General features: G+C 39.8%; 1 protein-coding gene across 2 annotated transcripts in view; it reads right to left on the bottom strand.

Moving 5' to 3' along the window:
• Positions 1 to 19,385, bottom strand: part of CSMD1 (CUB and Sushi multiple domains 1) — a 949,787-nt gene that overhangs the window by 443,938 nt on the left and 486,464 nt on the right. For both annotated transcript variants that reach the window (XM_083729648.1, XM_083729649.1), the window contains exon 5: positions 15,767 to 15,974. In XM_083729648.1, coding sequence (XP_083585774.1) covers positions 15,767 to 15,974 — 208 coding nt within the window. The remainder of the gene's footprint in view (positions 1 to 15,766; positions 15,975 to 19,385) is intronic.

The raw sequence follows: 19,385 nt of genomic DNA, 5'->3' as shown, positions 1-19,385 counted from the left end.
AATCCAGGATAATTCTACTCTCTGCTTATACCATTTGTCTGAACTGGTATGTGCTAGGTCTGATTAACCCTCAAAAGTGCTATTGGACCTGTGAAAGGAAGTCCTTTGCATGCCTCAAACATATTTTATTCATTTGCACAGGAATGCCATTTCTAAGCATCTTAATGCTACTTAAGAGAGAGAGAGAGAGAGAGAGAGAGAGAGAGAGAGATATCCACAAGGCATTAAGTTGAGAAGTACAGTCTCTGGAAATTAGTGTCAAGTCTCTGTCTTGTTTTTGAAACTTACAGTCATTGGTAGGCATTAGCTTCAGTAAATTACTTACATTCAGCTCCCTAGCAATTCAGTGTGCATGTCACCAGACCTTTCTTTTTAGAAAGAAGCAAGAACCAAATTATGGCTCTGTGTGTATGCAGCTTCACTGTCAGCAAGATTTTTCTTAAAATTGCCACGTCCACCAATGCTCAAAATGAATTAATTTGTGCTCTGTGATTCTGCTTCTCAGCAATTTCATAATAATGTGTCAGTCACAAAAAGTCTATGAACCAAGGCTGCAGGAAAGAAATGCCATCATTTACAGTTTCTTTAACCTCTCCACCTATTATCATGATAGCTCTCCAGTGAGGGTTTCAGCCTGACAATGCACGGGGAAAATATTCCAATTTGACACTGCATGTCAGTGTAAGAAAAGACAAATGTTAATTTAAGTACTGCTGAACCGATCTCCAAGAAAACAAATAAATCACAAAGTAGCAGAAACAAAATCTGCTTATGGATTGAATCCGAAACTGTCACAACACACACTTCCTAAAAGCAAGAACACCTGGAAGAAGCATAATAACTTCGCTGGAAGGAGCTGGTATTAGTCAGCATCTCAATTCATAAAATTCAGTCAAGCAACTCCTCCATTCACCTGCATGGCTTTTCAGACACTTTCTAAAAAGATAAAACTTGTTGCAGCTGAACAACCCATTTCTTAAATATATTAACCCATTATGAAACTGAGTCACAGAATATGATAGAAGGGGGTGAAACACACAGTTATTTGCAAATTTACTTTATTTAACAAAAACATAACATTGGTCACCTCATGCTCGTCTTTTAAATCTCAGGACATAATCACTCTAGTGACTCTAGGAAAATGAAGATTATGAAGGAAAACAGGCTGTGTTCCTTTATTAATACACTACATTCCTGAATTGCCCTCACTCAGATTGACTTAGCGCTGTGGTTATGTCACATCATGAGGGCAATGCTTTTGGCTCACACTCTAGGAAATCCCAAGAAAAAATAGCAGCTGTCATTGGCAGCCATCAAGACCCCAGAGGAACTCCATTGTTGTGGCCACCAGAACTATGAAACACACCAGTATATTGCTAATATTCCTTGATACCTACAGCTCTTCAAAGTAGATTTCAAGGAGACATTTTTCCACCTTCGCCGCATCAAGCAGTTGGTCCCTTACCTTTCCCACCCTGACCTGGCCACAGTGATCCATGCAACGGTCATCTCCAGGCTTGACTACTGTAATTCGCTCTACGCGGAGCAGCCTTTGAAGCTGCCCCAGAAACTCCAGAGGGTGCAGAATGCTGCAGCGAGGCTCCTCACGGGGTCTCTGCCATGGGAGCATATTCACCCAGTGCTTTTCAAGCTGCACTGGCTCCCGGTAGAGTACAGGGTCAGATTTAAGGTGCTGCTTTTGACCTTTAAAGCCCTTCACGGCCTAGGACCCTCCTACCTACGGGACCGCCTCTCCTGGTATGCCCCACGGAGAGCCTCATGGTCCATAAATAGCAACACCCTAGTGGTCCCGGGCCCTAAGGAAGTTAGATTGGCTTCAACCAGAGCCAGAGCCTTTTCAACTCTGGCTCCGGCCTGGTGGAACACTCTGTCTCATGAGACCAGGGCCTTGCAGGATCTGATTTTTTTCTGCAGGGCCTGTAAGACAGAGTTGTTCCGCCTGGCCTTTGGCTTGGAGCCAATTTGATTCACTCCCTCTCTTTCTTTTTTCCTTTCCTTCTCCTCCTAAGATGAGGCTACATTTTAATATTTTAATGTTGTATTTTAATTTTGTTTTTAAGTTGTAATCATTCAACTTGTTTTTATTATTGCTTGTAAGCTGCTCTGAGCCCGGCCTTGGCTGGGGAGGACGGGGTATAAATAAAAATTATTATTATTATTATTATTATTATTATTATTATTATTATTATTTATAGTTTAGGGCTAGAATAATGAGTAAATATCCCAGATGAATGAATATTAATAATACCTTTAAACTAGCTTTATAATCTGATCGAACTGCCTTGTACAAAAAAATTAGGACCCATCACAGGTGTCTCAGAATCTAAAAAGAAATAAAAACCCAAACAAACAAAAACCTTACACAAAAGGCTTTAATTTTAAGTTTACAGTGGTATATAGAAGACCCTCCAAGTGTCCCTATTTTCCAGGGACATTCCTGGATTTACAGAAGCTGTCCTGGTTTCTGATTTGATCCCAGACCTGTCCCACTTTTCCTTAGGATGTCACATCCCTTTTTCATCAGATAAATGTTGGAGGGCGTGGAGTTATCTGATTCTGAGCCATCTGAAGTCAGCCTTGTATAGGGAATTTTTTAATGTTTAATGTTCTATTGTGTTTTTATATATGCTGGAAGCTGCCCAGAGTGGATGGGGCAACCCAGTCAGATGGGTAGTAAAAAGTAGTAGTAGTAGTAGTAGTAGTAGTAGTAGTAGTAGTAGTACAGTGGTACCTCGGGTTACACATGCTTCAGGTTACATACGCTTCAGGTTGCAGACTCCGCTAATCCAGAAATAGTACCTCGGGTTAAGAACTTTGCTTCAGGATGAGAACAGAAATCGTGCGGCAGCAGCAGGAGGCCCCATTAGCTAAAGTGGTGCTTCAGGTTAAGAACAGTTTCAGGTTAAGAATGGACCTCCGAGACAAATTAAGTACTTAACCCAAGGTACCACTGTAGTAGTAAACAGGATGTCCTTGTTTTCATCAGAGATTAATCATCATCATCATCTCCTTCATGGATCACTGTCATGGCAAAGGGGGCTTGAATAACTCAGAGAAGCTATGAGCTATGCCGTGCAGGGCCACCCAAGATGGACAGGTCATAGTGGAGAGTGGAGAGTTTTGACCAAACGGGATCCACCTGGAGCAGGAACCGGCAAGCCACTCCAGTATCCCTGCCAAGAAAACTCCATGGACAAAGACAACAGACATATAAAAGTTATGATGCTGGAAGATGAGCCCCTCAGGTCATGAGGAGTCAGACACAACTAAACGACTAAACAACAACAACAACAATTTATTTATACCCCACCCATCTGGCTGGGTTTCCCCAGCTACTCTGGGTGGCTCCCAACTGAATATTAAAAACACAAACAGAGAAATGTTGGAAAGTATGATATAGCAATAAGCAAAGCTTGCTTCCCCTGTCTCCCATTATAGGCTTTACGTGGATGCTAACAGTTCCCTTAATTGCCTGCTTGCCTTGATTTTTAATCACTACTGCTGCCATTTATATTCTCCTTGCCTCCAGAAGCCCTCTCAAAGGTTCCTGGATGATGCAGTTGCTTGGTGGGGTCAGATCTGCTACATTTCTTGTAACATGCAGAGAATAAAAAATGATGACATGCTCATTACGTTTTCATGAAGTTTCTTCTCTCCTATTCACACTAAGCTGTGGCTTTGAAGAGCTAGTTGAATAAGTCAAGTTGTTTGATGCCCCCTGCAAAGTGTGTGACAAGCCTAGTTTCCTTTCAGGTAAAACCCAGTTGGCTTTTCACTGGAAAAATCAAGGAAACGTAAGGGATTCAAATCTAAGACACACACACACACACACACACACACACACACACAGTACTTCAACACACACACACACACACACACACACACACACACACACAGTACTTCAGGCAAGCTTGCTCTGGATTCCTTTTAAGATTCAGTTGATCACATAACATATATGTTACCAGTGGTTTTTTTCTAAAAAAAAAAGTTTAGGGGTACTCTCATTTTCCTACTCATATTGAAATACTGCTCCTCAATGAGGCCAAACTTAGATTCACAAAATGTTTAGGGGTATGCGTACCCCCAGAAAAAACAGCACTGTATGTTACTGTGATTAATAAAACAGGAGCCTTTTTAAAAAATGTTTCGGCTTCTGTCTTCGGACTCAGCTATACAGCTGTAAATAAAACATTTTGAGTGTGTTGTAAAGTGCAATATACAGTTGTGACGCTACATGGCAACTGTGAGCTATAGCAAATTCAATGCATTTTTCAAAATGATTTTTTAAAAAAGCATTTTCACAGTGTTTTTAACATTTGTGAAGATTCCACCTTCCTCAGCTGCTTTTGGAAACCGTATTATTTCACTTTTATCACTGATGAAGGCAGAAGCCAAAATGTTTTGCCACATAATCAAAAGGAATCTCTCTTTTGTTAACGATACGTGTGTGTGTGTGTGTGTGTGTGTGTGTGTCTGTCTCACAAATATATCTTCACCACCACGTTCTCAGTTTAAAGTATCAGAATATGGTCGCCACATCCTCCACAGCAAAAGTAAGTTAGCATGATGGATAGCTATAACTCTGCACTTCAATGTGGCAGAATAAAATATAAAGGTTTGAATAGACAGTTCCTCTCTATCCAACCCAACTGGGTGGCACATTTAAACTTTAAAATTTTTATTGTCCCCTCACAAAATATTAATGACATGAATTTTTTTTAGATCAGCTGAATAGACTTGTATTGCTGTAACATTTCCCTGTTTCATTGTGTGGTTAGGCAGGCTAGCTTAATTTTATACAAGTCCTGATTCGTTTTACTGCCACCTCTTGCCACAGGGCAGATTCAAGCCTGCTGTGATGTTTTGAGGGCCAGAATTGTTCTTTCCATACATTTTGTTCACACTTGCCTTGGGCCTGGTTAATCACGGAAATATTTTATCCTTGCTTTTGTCCCCATTTGTTTCTTTGAGGGTGACCTGTTAAACATTTTGTTATTGTTAGGTGCTAGGGCTACTGCTCCTCATCTCAGCTTTCCTGGAAGTTGAATGACTAAGGCGCCTCTCCACCCCCATCATTCATCCAGCTCCGAGTGCCTCACTGCGAGAAGTGAGGTTACAGGGAACAAGGCAAAGGGCCTTCTTGGTAGTGGCACCTTCGCTGTGGAACGCCCTCCCATCAAATGTCAAGGAAATAAACAACTATCTGACTTTTAGAAGACATCTGAAGGCAGTCCTGTTTAGGGAAGTTTTTAATGTTTGATGTTTTATTGTGTTTTTAATATTCTGTTGGGGGCTGCCCAGAGTGGCTGGGGAAACCCAGCCAGATGGGCAGGATATAAATAATAAAATTATTATTATTATTATTATTAGGTGGTGTATCTGTAACACATTTAAAATTCTTCATAACAAATCTTTTGCTTGCAGGTGCAGTGAAAGATACCGTACTTTTCCATCTACAAGACGACCCCATGTACAGGACAACCCCTATTTGGGGGGATTCAATTTTAAGAAAATGGGGGGGGGGGAGAGATGGCACAAAGTTGTTGTATAAGACAGTGTATAAGATGACCCCCACTTTTGAGCGTGATTTTTAAAGGAAAAAACCTAGTCATACACGGAAAAGTATGGTATGTTCTAAAGGGTTAAAAACTTTTTATTTACTGAGGCCTTTGTTAACAATAACAACGATGATGCTATTCGATTAGCATTTTAGGTATTTCGTATTGTGCATTGCTTTAAATTTTGTGGTTGCGATTACTTTTGCATTTTATCTTGTTAAGCTGCTTTGAGACATTTTTGTGTTTTATTCTAAAAAGGATTAAGAAAACTGCCACTATTGGAGAAAAATTCAACTGCCAATCCAGTCAGCTTCTGTACATAGAATAGGTGGACATCATGTTATCTTTTCCTCAGGCCATAAAGTGTCTTGTGCAGGCCTATCACTATATTCCATAGGTCTTACTCCCAGTCTCAGGTTAGTGATTATAGGATTTCAACCTAATGGACTTGATCCATTGCTCTGCCATAGATAGTCTCCTTTCATTTCCTCTCATCTCCTCTTGTCAACCTTTGCCATGACTAGTCTGATAAGTGAGATCATCTTTAAGGATGGTCCTGGTTGCGGGCAGGCCCCCAGGCCGGTTCCTCCCCCCTGGCATGGGCGGAGTAATGCCATCATGCCAGGGTGGCACCACGATCACCCTGGCTTCTCGGCCAGTCACTTTTGTGTGGGGTGATCGTGGGGGGATATAAAAGTGGCAGCGTGACGCGTGTCAGGCACCTGCTTTGCGCTGCTGAACACTCACCCACCTGCCCTTTATTTTAGATGTCCTCTGGCCTTGCTTTGGACTTTGGTTGGTCGCCTGTCTTGGGACGGGGGCCAGGTAGGAATTTTTCCATTTGGCAGATTGGCACTGGTCACTTGGTTTTCGCCTACCTCTTAGCAATCATCACAACTTTTTAAAGTTTGGCAGTTAGGCACTGGCTCATTGATTTGTGGGGAAGGGGAGAAGAAGAAGAAGAAGAAGAAGAAGAAGAAGAAGAAGAAGAAGAAGAAGAAGAGGAGGAGTTTGGATTTGATATCCCGCTTTATCACTAGCTGAAGGAGTCTCAAAGCGGCTAACATTCTCCTTTTCCTTCCTCCCCCACAATAAACACTGTGAGGTGAGTGGGGCTGAGAGACTTCAAAGAAGTGTGACTGGCCCAGGGTCACCCAGCAGCTGCATGTGGAGGAGCAGGGAAGCAAACCCGGTTCACCAGATTACGAGTCTATCGCTCTTAACCACCACACCACACTGGCTCTCAGCCATCGCCTGCCCCTCCATTGACCAAGGGTATTCCGTTAAAGGAATCCAGGGCCTGGATCCTGTCTGAAGTCCGCTTGAGGGGCTAGGGCCATGCCAGGCCTTTGGGGACACTGAGGAGAGCTACAGGTGGGTTCCCCCGATGTGGCTTCCTCATTGGGTGGTTTACCCTTACTGATATAGTCCTTTGCCAGTGCCTAAGCCAATACCGCTCACATTTCTGTAATCAATAAAGTTGTGTCCTAAAATTTTGCCCAATAACCTTAAACCAAAATTCTGTGTCAGTGTGAATTTTGTTCGAATGAGGGGCTGGTTTGGGGGCCTTGCCACGCAGTATCCATCTGATAACATTGCATATAGCATGCAGCTACCATAATGGCACTGTGAGCATACAGTTTAAAGGTGATAAACCTGGAAGCTTTCACAGCCAAATCTATCTTCCATCTTCACAATGCTATTCTGAAGATCACACAGTTTACTTTGCAAAATTGCTAAGATTAGAAGGATTTTGTAGAATTTATTCTGTTGAAACCGAAAGTTGCAAGAATGTAAAACTGGCTTGGCTGGGCATGGGCCAGACTATTTATATTACTGCTTTTTGGTACGTCTTTCTGAGTCACTGACACATCTTCCCCAAATGCTCTAGTTTTGTTTCATTGTTACAGATAGGCTATTCTGCATTTTCTGTATCTCTGGGGTTCTCCTCTGTTGTTACTCATGGTTGAAACAATAAAGATTGATCCACTGTGTTGGGGACTACAGTGGTACCTCGGGTTAAGTACTTAATTCATTCCGGAGGTCCGTACTTAACCTGAAACTGTTCTTAACCTGAAGCACCACTTTAGCTAATGGGGCTTCCTGCTGCCGCCGTGCCACCGGAGCACGATTTCTGTTCTCATCCTGAAGCAAAGTTCTTAACCTGAAGCACTATTTCTGGGTTAGTGGAGTCTGTAACCTGAAGTGTATGTAACTTGAAGCGTATGTAACCCGAGGTACCACTGTATTGGTCTTAAGAATGCAAGACTCGCAACTAGTGTATATATTCAGCCATTTTTTGGGACAGCATAGTAAAATATTAAGGAACAGCGAGAATAATTATCTTACCATGCACAAATCAAAATAAATCGCTAGAAGAAAAGTCTATATCTGACTATGCAGACTCAGTAGTTCTACATATTGGAAAGCTAAAACAAAACAGAGAAGTGAACATTCATAAAAGATATGTATAATTTAGCTGTTGGAGAAGAGTGCAAGGTCCCTTGATCTTTGAAAATCAGATTAATATTAATCTAATAAACTTTATACTCAGTCTTCTGAAGAGCATGCAAAACCCTTAAGAAATTATTTTTACACAATGGATTCCTATTGATATAAAAACAGGAGATGATTTAACATATTTATAGCACCTTAGCTTCTCACAAAATACTGCCATAAACAAAAGGCTTTGCAATGCACCACTGAATGGTATTAATTTCTACAACTTTCATTATTAAAGCACTGCAGAAATTAATATAGATTTAGCACACAGTGGAGCTAAATAAATATTATCCATTGGGCCCAAAGAAGGAACATGGGCAAAAGAGAAAATATGCTTGCTGTTTACTTTGCAACATTTCCTACTGCCAAAGAGACAGATCATTTAGCAAACTGGGTATTGGCTAATCTCTACAATAGTGGAAATGCCTATAATTAAATCGCTGCCCTGGACTACACAGAAAAGGCGAGGTATGAATACATGAACAAGCAAGCAGTTGCAGTCAGCAGGATTGTACAGGTGGGGTGGTGTTATTCACCTGCTTCCTAAAGCTGAGCTTTGCTGATGGATATGGAAAGGGTGAGAGATGTAGAAGCAGCACAGCAGCTCAGCACTGTGCAGGTACAGTGGCAGAACCAATCTGATGCTCCTATGCTACCTGAACCATGCCAATGTGCAACCAATTGAGCAATGCCATGATGCCCTGGCAACCATTACAGTAAGCAAGCAATGCTTAAAGCAAAAATATTGCAAGGAAGACTCCTGGGTTGTTATGTTGTTGGTGTCATTGCGAATGATGTCAAAGAAACATCTTGCCTCGAAGAGGGCCTTCAGGGTAAGTGTATGTAGAACAGGTTTGCTTCAATTATCCACATTTACTTTTAGCATTTATCAGTACACCAAGAATCATTATACATGGAATTTAGCCCTATTTGGCTATTCATTTCCCTCTCTTGGGCCATCACTGGCAAGCCCTGCCTACTCCAGGCCTCTGACCTTTCTTCTCTCTACTGGTTGAAGGGCATTCTTCTGAAGAGGGCAGTCTCCTCTACTCATAGCTGCTACCCACACACACAAGTTACAATTAAGTAGAAACCATGTTCTAAATTTTAGAGGGATCCTCCATGAATGTAGAATGGGGCTCCCCACTTCAGAGAAAAAGCTTTTCATCTTCCACCCCACTCCTGCTCTCTTTCACCCAATGGTCATCACACTGGAGAAATGGAACACCTGAGCAGGGCTTAGCCCAGCACTTATCTTGGGCAAGAGTCACCAGGCAACACTGTACATCTTCTAAATAGCTTTTCCATGAGTTCTAGATTATCAAGGAATTTTTTAAAAAAGGTTCATTGTATGATAATAATACACATTTCTAGTTTGTTTTACAGTGACATGCTCATGTGAATTATAACCACATGAAAGTGGGAGCACTATAAACGATGACTCAATCCACACACACACACATTTTCTACAACCATAACTCTTGTGTTTCACCACCCAGTACAATGTAGGTTCCTGCTTTCTCAGTGAAGTTATGAACAGCAAAACAAAATAAAAACATGTGCATGTAATATAACCAGCCTGCCAGACCCTTTTTTAAAAATATGCAGTCACCAACATATGTATCAATTTGAACTTGAGTGCTATATCCTTTCGGTGCTATAGAAGCAATCAATAAAATTGGTGTGTAAACTAAACAGTAATAGCAATGGGCAAAGGTGTTTATTGAACATTATTGTACGAACACTTCATTGATGAATTTACTCTGAGTTAATGCAAGCCATTGCAGTCTTAACAGTTGAACCATTTATGGAATGGCAGCATGCCAGTGAACTTTCAGCGGCACGTCTGTTGTTCCTTCTCACCTTGCAGAATGCATATACTAATCATTATGAGTGGGGGTTTTCCCCTGCCTGCCTCTTTTCCAATTAGAAAATGCCCCCCAACAATGTCAGTTTCTATCTCCTTTATGCATACTGTACTTTTCTGTGTATAAGACAAGATTTTTTTTTATTAAAAATTATGTTAAAAAATTATTTATACACTGATAGTGAATAGGAGGAACGTGGGATTGGTTGCTGCCAAACACTATTGGGTGTTACAGATAGGTAGCCGTGTTGGTCTGCCATAGTCAAAACAAAAAAAAATTCCTTCCAGTAGCACCTTAAAGACCAACTAAGTTAGTTCTTGGTATGAGCTTTCGTGTGCATGCACACTTCTTCAGATACACTATAGCAAATAACACTATTGGGTGTGTTATTGGTGGCCGCAGCAAGGACTGGTGTTGATTGACTGTTGTTGTGGCAATTGGGCGGGAGATTGGTGGCTTCTGCCGGTGAGGGGGCAAGTGATAGGTGGCTTTTGTGACACATGCGAGAGGCAGCGTAGATCAGACAGGTGAGTGATTTTGGCAAACCCCCTCAAGAAAGCTCAACTACTTTGGGTAATCTCCCCCGATTTTCTTAATTTTGAGTCCCCCAAAACAGTCCCCCATCTTATACATGGGGGAATGTTATACATGGAAAAATATGGTATATTATTGTTAAATAAAGTCACAGAAAGAGTGCTGACAGATCAGCCCAAAAGGCCCATAATATTTCTCATGTTCTTCCTAGAGTACTTTGTTATTTTAACAAAGAAAGATAAACATGAATAGTAGATGCAATGACATTTGCAATACAGTATCACCAGAAGTGTTGAGATTTTGGATGTTATGTACTTCATACATTTCCTCCAACATTTATAAGGCATCACAGAGATTGGTACTGTGGTACATATCTTATTTTATCATGTGCTCTCCCTCCCGTGAGACCGAGAGACAGATTTTCTTAGGACAGGCAACTGAGCTGATTGCTGACTGAAATCTAACACTCAATCACACTGGTTCTTTGAATTTGACTTTGTATATGGAAAAATTTCACGAGTCTTCATCCAAATAGCCAAAATCACATACAGACCACCATGTTGCAAAGGTTTAGCTGTCACTTATTTGGGAGATAGGAAAGTCTCAGATATTACAAATGAAATATATCCATTCATAAAAAAAGAAAAGAATGGGAAACACCAGCAGTTATACATAGCTTTTTATTTTCCCCTCAACTAATTGTTTGGCCAGAGTTAAAATCTTGCTCAAATTATCTGAGATTTCTGTAGGATAACCATCCAATTCATTAAAAAGAAAATGAAAAATGTAACAGGAATATGATAACACAATGTCAGAAAGTCTAAGCAACATGATAGGAAACAGTCTACAGCAAATAGATGTCTGGTGGGGGGACTAGGCAAGGTGTTTTATTTTCTCTTTATTTTTCCTTTTTACCCAGGTGAATAACATGTCTTCTTTCTGATATGTACTTTGAAGAACTAGGTTAACTGTTTTCCCTTCCATTTGCTGATACTGAATATAGTTTGCATCTAAAATGAAATGGGCAACCAGTTATGAACTACCAAAGCAAGGCATCAGTCAGCTTTCTATAAATATACATTAAGTTTTAGAAACCTACTGCCTTTTATGTAATTTAACGTACCCTGGAAAATTACATCATAGGCCATACACAGGTTCTGAAAGCGTAATCGCAATCTTATATTCCTGTCAGATTCAGAGGTGGAATGATGGATGTGAATTAAGCCTTTATAGTTTGCTAGCGCAGTAGGTAGTAAATTAGCAGGTGCAGAAGAAGTGCTAATGCTCTGTGAATTAAGCATCAATTTACTGCTTCTTTTCTCTTTACCCTGCACATTGAATGCATTTTGATCTGAACAGATGACTAGTCTCTAAGCAAGAACTACAGATTACGCTACGAGGAACAATAAATTATACCACTCTGTTACTGATGTTATTAGCGTTACCTCCATCTGGTTTCAGACATGTTTGAGTGGAAGAACCAATGTAAAATGTTCATTCTTTGGTGTGCACACCTTATCTTCAAAGTAAGGAAGAAAAAACCATCCTCAATGATTTTAGCCATAGAATATTCAACGCTAGTTGAGATATTTTTAAATTGGAGGCTTTCACTAAATGCATTACTTCAAATATATAAATGCAGCACTGGTGATTCATGGATGGACAGAAATGTTCATTAATTTCAAAACTTAGTTGAATGCCACCCTATGAAATTATTCCTTAGCATACAAGATTTTCAAGGTTTAAGCAATACATGGGTATTTTCCAGAAGAAGAAAATGTCAGGAAAAGGAGAACCCATAAGGTGTAAGGAGTTTTTTTAAAAGTCAATTTCAACCCAATGCACTAGTCAATCGAAGATATTGTTTAACCACTTTGTCAGCTGGTGGATAATGAGACTTGATTTCTAAACTAAAGAATTCAAAATTCAGATACATTGGCTAAGTTGTTTCAGTCAAAGCCTGAAACTGTTAAAAGATTTAAGACGCTGAGCATTTAAGGTAATTTTCGTACCCGTACTGCCTTTTACCACCATGAAAGACATTCAGCAATGAAATGTTATGTCCCTTGTTGAAAATGCTTTAGATTGGGCAAAATTACTCCCTTCCCTAACTCAGTGCTCCATGAAATTGTTGCAGCTTCAGGAGGGAATGAAGCATTTGGAACTTGAGACAAAAGCTCTAAATAACATTCAAAGCATCCTGTAAAAATACATTTTGAAATAGTTCATAAAAAAATGAAGGCTATTTATTTGAATAATCAATATATTGGTGGATAAAAATGTAAATAAGTCTTCTAGGACAGGCCATGGAGTTCTTGGAAACCAATACAAATGCCCTATCATGCTGTAATTACCGTATTTTTTGCTCTATAAGACTCACATTTTCCCTCCTAAAAAGTAAGGGGAAATGTGTGTGCATCTTATGGAGCGAATGCAGGCTGCACAGCTATCCCAGAAGCCAGAACAGCAAGAGGTATCGCTGCTTTCGCTGCGTAGCGAACCCTCTTGCTGTTCTGGCTTCTGGGATTCAGAATATATTTTTTCTTGCTTTCCTCCCCCCCCCCACTAGGTATGTCTTGTGGTATGGTGCGTTTTATAGAGCGAAAAATATGGTATATGGTGGCTCCTCCCATTAAATTATATAAAAGCACAAGAGACATAAACACACACACACACACACACACACACACAATCAAAACATAAAGAATTACATTTACCACTATGCACAGCATTCAATGAAAGTGAGTAATATAACTATGGTTTGTTTGGGAGACATAGTTGCTATTCTGACTTACTGTTTTCTATGTTCAAGGCTATGCAACAAGCCAAAAAATAAATAGAGGCAGTCATATAAAATTTGGGGGGCAAATAATTATATACCCTCAATCTTCCAAGAACAAATAATGCTTTTACAGTATCAGTAATTTGTGAAAGACAGAACATTGGCAAATAAAAGAAACATGACTCTGCTTTACTTCTAATAAATAGTCATTTATATGCACACTAATATTTGTAACCAAACAGCTGCTTCACTTCGGCATCAACCTAAATTACCTTTTTGGAATATAACACAGTGATTTGTGGTAAACAGATTAAAATTAGTTTTGCCACTTAAAAAGTAGTTAGCCAGAATAATTTCTGCTCCTTTCACACAGTAAATTCCAGAGTACACATTCTTTACACTCAAAGGTTCCATTGATCCATAATGTACTTTTTTATAGCTACGCCCCCCCCCCTTAATTTCATGGGCCCATTTTCTCATTTGCCAGTTAGGAGGCAACTTTTGATGGAGGGAGAGAGACTTGCAGGCCTAGTGATCACAATCTTAGATTTCCCAGAATACCCCTCAGAAGAAGGGATTCTGGGAAATCAAAAATAGCAGCTTCTTTTGTAGCTGATCTTGGAGGAGCTCTGCAACGTTCTCCATCCCACTAAGAGAAACATGGCTAGAATCACTAAAAATGAAAAAAAAAGTGAAAAAAGTGAAGCAGTTTCACCAAGCCATCCACCACCAGATCTCACCCCAAATTCAAACTGAAGTTTTGACCTTTCGTAAGTTTGGCTCAGCATTACTTTAAACAACACATAGCTGCTGGTAACTATTCATGAATTTGCCTCGGCCCATTTGAAACCCATTAAATCCAGTGGTCATCAACACACCATGTAGCAACAAAGTCCGTAAGTAGAGTTTGCCAAACCTCGTGATCAAATTCATAGGCTTACCATTAGTTCTATCGTTATAGGAGAGGAAGAAATAATGTTTCTGCATCCACTTTGATGGCACTGTGCACAACTTTTTTATATAAACCTTGTTTTTTTTTAGTATAAACTTCTGAATAAACATACATAGGACTGGCCTACATACTAAAGAAGTGAAATAGCTAACATCTTTATTGACTGTAGTGTGATACTGCTAATCGTTAAAACAGTCCTGACAACTCATTCTCTATTTGTATTTCTTCTCCTTGTTTTTGCCTGCCCTGTTCCAAGACGAAATGACCTATTTTTCATGCCTGCTCTGCACTTCAACCTCCCACACCAACAGTTTGAATGTTCGTTAAAGACCTGACATCTAGAAGCACGTTTGAAAAGGGGGTGGGGTGGACAAGCAACTAGTTTATAAATAAATGTGAGAAACATTGAACTACCTCTTTTCAAATGATGCTCTAAAGCTACAGCCCCCTCATTCCTGAATGCTGCAGCACAAAAAACGTAGGACCAGTGTCATCAATATGCTTTGGTATCACTTTAATATCACAGAAATAATCACTATGACAACTGTTGGAAAATGTATGTGAAGTAAGCAAGTGTATTATCAAAACAATTTATTGGAATGAAAATAGAACTGAGGTAAGATAGGTATTAGAAACACTGTCTTTCGCTCCTGTATTCAGTATTCAGCTGGATACTGAACAACTGCACACAACAAGTTTAATTTTAGGCATGTGATATAATTTACTATATTCAGGACACTATGTGAATTATGTTAACCATTCATGCTTCAGCCCAAATGAGTGGCGTACTCCAGAATTGTTCCTCAAAAAGCACTGGTGTGTGTGTGTGTGTGTGTGTGTGTGTGTGTACTTAGATGTATGTGTGAACATGCTGATGAGTTTTAAATAGGGATGTCAGCAATAATGGATCGGGAACAGTTTTCAAAGAGTAGAAAGGTCAGCACAAGGGCAGAAACCTGGTATATGAGAAAACTGGTCCTATTAGCTAGAAGTTATTATTTGGTGAGATACTCTTAAAGTTCGCTAGACGTGCTGCTGTCTAAATTGCAGTGGTTGTCACAAAACGAGAAGTATCATTAAATGCAAAGCAACACTCTCTGGTAGAGTCAGTTCTCTCTTTCATTCCCTCTCATCAAACTGAGAAGCACATTTCTACTCCACAAATCCTTAAAGTGTAATTATATATTAAGAGGTTATGATGACTCACAGAAAAATAATTCTGGATCCTTCCATTAGAGGGCAGTATCCTACCACATCATCATTCTGAACACATTTCTAAAGGTGTTTGTTTCATTCCTTGCTGTAACTTAACATTTCCCCCCCCCCCAAGTAATTCACCATAAAGCATTTCTAAAATAGCATTAACAATATTTAGTTGACTAATGCATATGTATTCTGATGGAACTGATACAGGCATTATTATCATCACGACAGCAATGACTACAACTTCAAAACAAACAACTTCAAACAATTTATGAATACACAATTTCGAATGGCTAAATTTTGAAGGCTTCTATAAATATGAAATGAGACCACTGTATTGACTTACCATATTGATGGTGCTTCAGTGCCACTGATCTCTAAGAAATCGTAGCCTTCCTCTAGTTGGAAATCCGTAAAAACCAAAGCAATGGTATCTCCTGGCTCAGCTAGAATGGTCCATGTGCAATCAGCATTGTTATCATACTCAGAAGGAAAGTGAGGACTTGAAATAATTCCACTTGTCCCACGGAGAGTTCCTCCACAAGCACCTTCAGCTGATTATAAAAAACAAATGCAATAGAATTGGTCACACTGATAATATATTAACCATGTTAACAGCACCGTGGAAGGGGGTATATACAGAGATGAAGAAACACTATACATTTTATTATTTCTAAGAATCATCAAGTGATCCCTGACATCTCCAGTTAAAAAAATAACAAGCAGTACATGTTAGAAAAGATGCCGTTTGAGCATTCATCCTGATTTATTTGCACAAAGCTTTTGCAGAGGTTATATGATCCCTGCTGTTTATTAAGGATCCATTATGATCTGTCAATCGAGAACGTTCAGCCAAAACACATATAAAAATCATAATAATAACAACAATAACAAGCACCACCACTGCTCTCACTTAATGTATGAGCTGAACAATATAACACAACACAATGTCCAATAACAATGGCACTAAACACTATTTATAGACTAATACAAATGATCAGAAATTACAACCAAAGTCTCTAAATCTTCTTCACCAGTCGCGGTAGAATAATTCAAAAAAATTGATATATATATAATCAGTCAACAAATATCGCCAGAACAGAGTTTCCAGATAACCAATCTGTTTCGTTCAATATGTAGTCATCAGTGACTACAGTATCGTATGAGCACTGATCCAGAGCATATTTTCTACAGCGTTTATATTTGCTTACATGTAAGATTGCTTGTTAAGAAATTGAACTGCATCCTTCTCATATTAACTCTTACAAGTCTGGCTGATGAAGCATTGAACGTAATAGATTGGTTATCCGGAAACTCTGTTCCGGCAATATTTGGTGACTGATTATGTATATATCAAACTTTTGAATTATTCTACTGTGACTGGAAATCAGCCCTGAGTGCTCACTGGAAGGACAGATCCTGAAGCTGAGACTCCAATATTTTGGCCACCTCATGAGAAGAGAAGACTCCCTGGGAAAGACCCTGATGTTGGGAAAGATGGAGGGCACAAGGAGAAGGGGACGACAGAGGACGAGATGGTTGGACAGTGTTCTCGAAGCTACCAGCATGAGTTTGACCAAACTGCAGGAGACTGTGGAAGACAGGAGTGCCTGGCGTGCTCTGGTCCATGGGGTCACGAAGAGTCAGACATGACTAAACGACTAAACAACAACAACAACTGTGACTGGTGAAGAAGATTTAGAGACTTTGGTTGTAATTTCTGATCATTTGTATTAGTCTATAAATAAGTTAGTCTATAAATGTTATATTGTTCAGCTTGTCTATATTGCAACACAGGGGTTTGTTTATGGCTCACTCAATGTATGGCAGCTTCACATGTTCCTATACGTTTTTGAGAAACAAATATGTATTCTCTGTGTGCATAATTTCATTGTGTTCATGTTTATATCATGGCATTGCACAGTATGCAGAACTTGGATTAAAGGTCAGCATTTTATTACTTCTCTGCTATTAACTATTAAGTCATGCATGGAGAATTTCCAGTTGCAACACAGCACAAAAGTATATGCCATGCAACAAAATATTATTCACAAATAGACTGGAAGAATTATCACGGTGAATCATGCACAGCATTTTACAGGAAGCATTTTAAGGGAACAATTGTTACATTAGCGCTTGTATTATTAGTATAAAAACTTATGTAATTGCAAAGGAAGCCTTCTCTGCAGTTCAGCAGCATGAAAAATTAAAAGCTCATTAAGCTGCCTACGAAAACGGTAGCTGAAAACTAAAAGACAGCAATAATAAACAATGTGGTGTTTTGTCCTCCACCCCCAGTAATGATAAAGCCCCTTTCACTTTTACACATTGTATTATTTTAACCTACATTGATCATGATTGTCCTTGTGGGTTATACTCATAATATCATTTTATACACACATATGGAACTTGACAAGGTCTCTGGCTCAAGGAACCTATCAGCTAATGAAGATGTGTGCAATACAAAACAATTAAGGGATTAGATTCAAGTGGCTGTGAGCAACACCGTGGGTAGGTGGCCTGTGATCAAAGTCATGACAGAGGAATCAATTCCGGAAGGTACATTTTAAAAGAAGAAAGAATGGCTTGGCTTGTGCAGTCAGAAGGCAGATCCTACTCACAGATAAGTGCTTTTCATTTGTTTCTCCATGCAATTGACATTGCATAGAGGAGTAGCAATGGGCAAATCTGTTAACTTTGGTTTCTCTCAGTTTCTACCCCCCACCAAATAGTAGATTCTGTCTTCCACATTTCCAATTGAGTTTGTAATTCTTGGTTGTTTTTTAAGTCCTTGTGAAAACTCACCAGAATTCTTCCAATTCAATGGCTTACTTCCTCTTTAGAACAAACTACAATTTGCCATCACTACTCCCAGTAGTGATGTGTGGAAGTGAGAGCTGGACCATAAAGAAGGCTGATCGCCGAAGAATTGATGCTTTTGAATTATGGTGCTGGAGCAGAATCTTGAGAGTCCCATGGACTGCAAGAAGATCGAACCTATCCATTCTTAAGGAAACCAGCCCTGAGTGCTCACTGGAAGGACAGATCATGAAGCTGAGGCTCCAATACTTTGGCTACCTCATGAGAAGAGAAGACTCCCTGGAAAAGACCCTGATGTTGGGAAGGATTGAGGGCACAAGGAGAAGGGGACAACAGAGGACGAGATGGTTGGACAGTGTTCTCGAAGCTACCAGCATGAGTTTGACCAAACTGCGGGAGGCAGTGGAAGACAGGAATGCCTGGCGTTCTCTGGTCCATGGGGTCATGAAGAGTCGGTCACGACTAAATGACTAAACAACAACAATTTGCCATTGCAGCCAAAATAGCAATATACAATTTGTGTTTGCCCTTCACGTAGGAATGGTTGGATTTCTGATTTATTTATTCCCATTTTTCCCCAATCTTAAATTCAGTTCTCAACATATTTGTATGCATTTGTTAAATTTTGCACACACACAAAAAGCCCTCAAGAAAATTTGTCAGCATTTTTGTGCTACTTTCTCCTAATAAACACATTTTTGCAAGCCATTTTCCCCAGTGCAATACGTATTTGTATGCTAGTATCACTAATATATTTGTTGTTATTTAGCAATGCTCCCTGGTATGGAGGTTCGGTGTCACAACACTGCCACCAAAAGGGCCTGCCTCATGTCTCCACCAATCACACCTGCCATGGTAGTGGAACACAGGGTGGAGCTTCAGAAGATGACCATGGCTGCTGTGCAGATTCATGCAGGAATGATGGTAGGCAATGGAGAACTAACATCAATACAATAGATGTGCCATAGAGCTCTCATTTGTGGCAAATGATGCACATGGTCTTTTGTCCTGCCAAGGACCACGGGACTCAGCAGGAAGACCGAAAGTTCACTAGAAATAAAAACTCCCCTGTTTAGGGAAGTTTTTAATGACTGATGTTTTGATGAATTTGTAATCTTTTGTTGTAAGCTGCCAAGAGTAGCTGG

Source organism: Podarcis gaigeae, assembly GCF_964106915.1.
Source record: "Podarcis gaigeae genome assembly, chromosome: 3".
Lineage (NCBI taxonomy): Eukaryota > Metazoa > Chordata > Lepidosauria > Squamata > Lacertidae > Podarcis > Podarcis gaigeae.
Note: the sequence above shows the minus strand (reverse complement) of the source record. Positions and strands in the feature narration are given on the sequence as shown.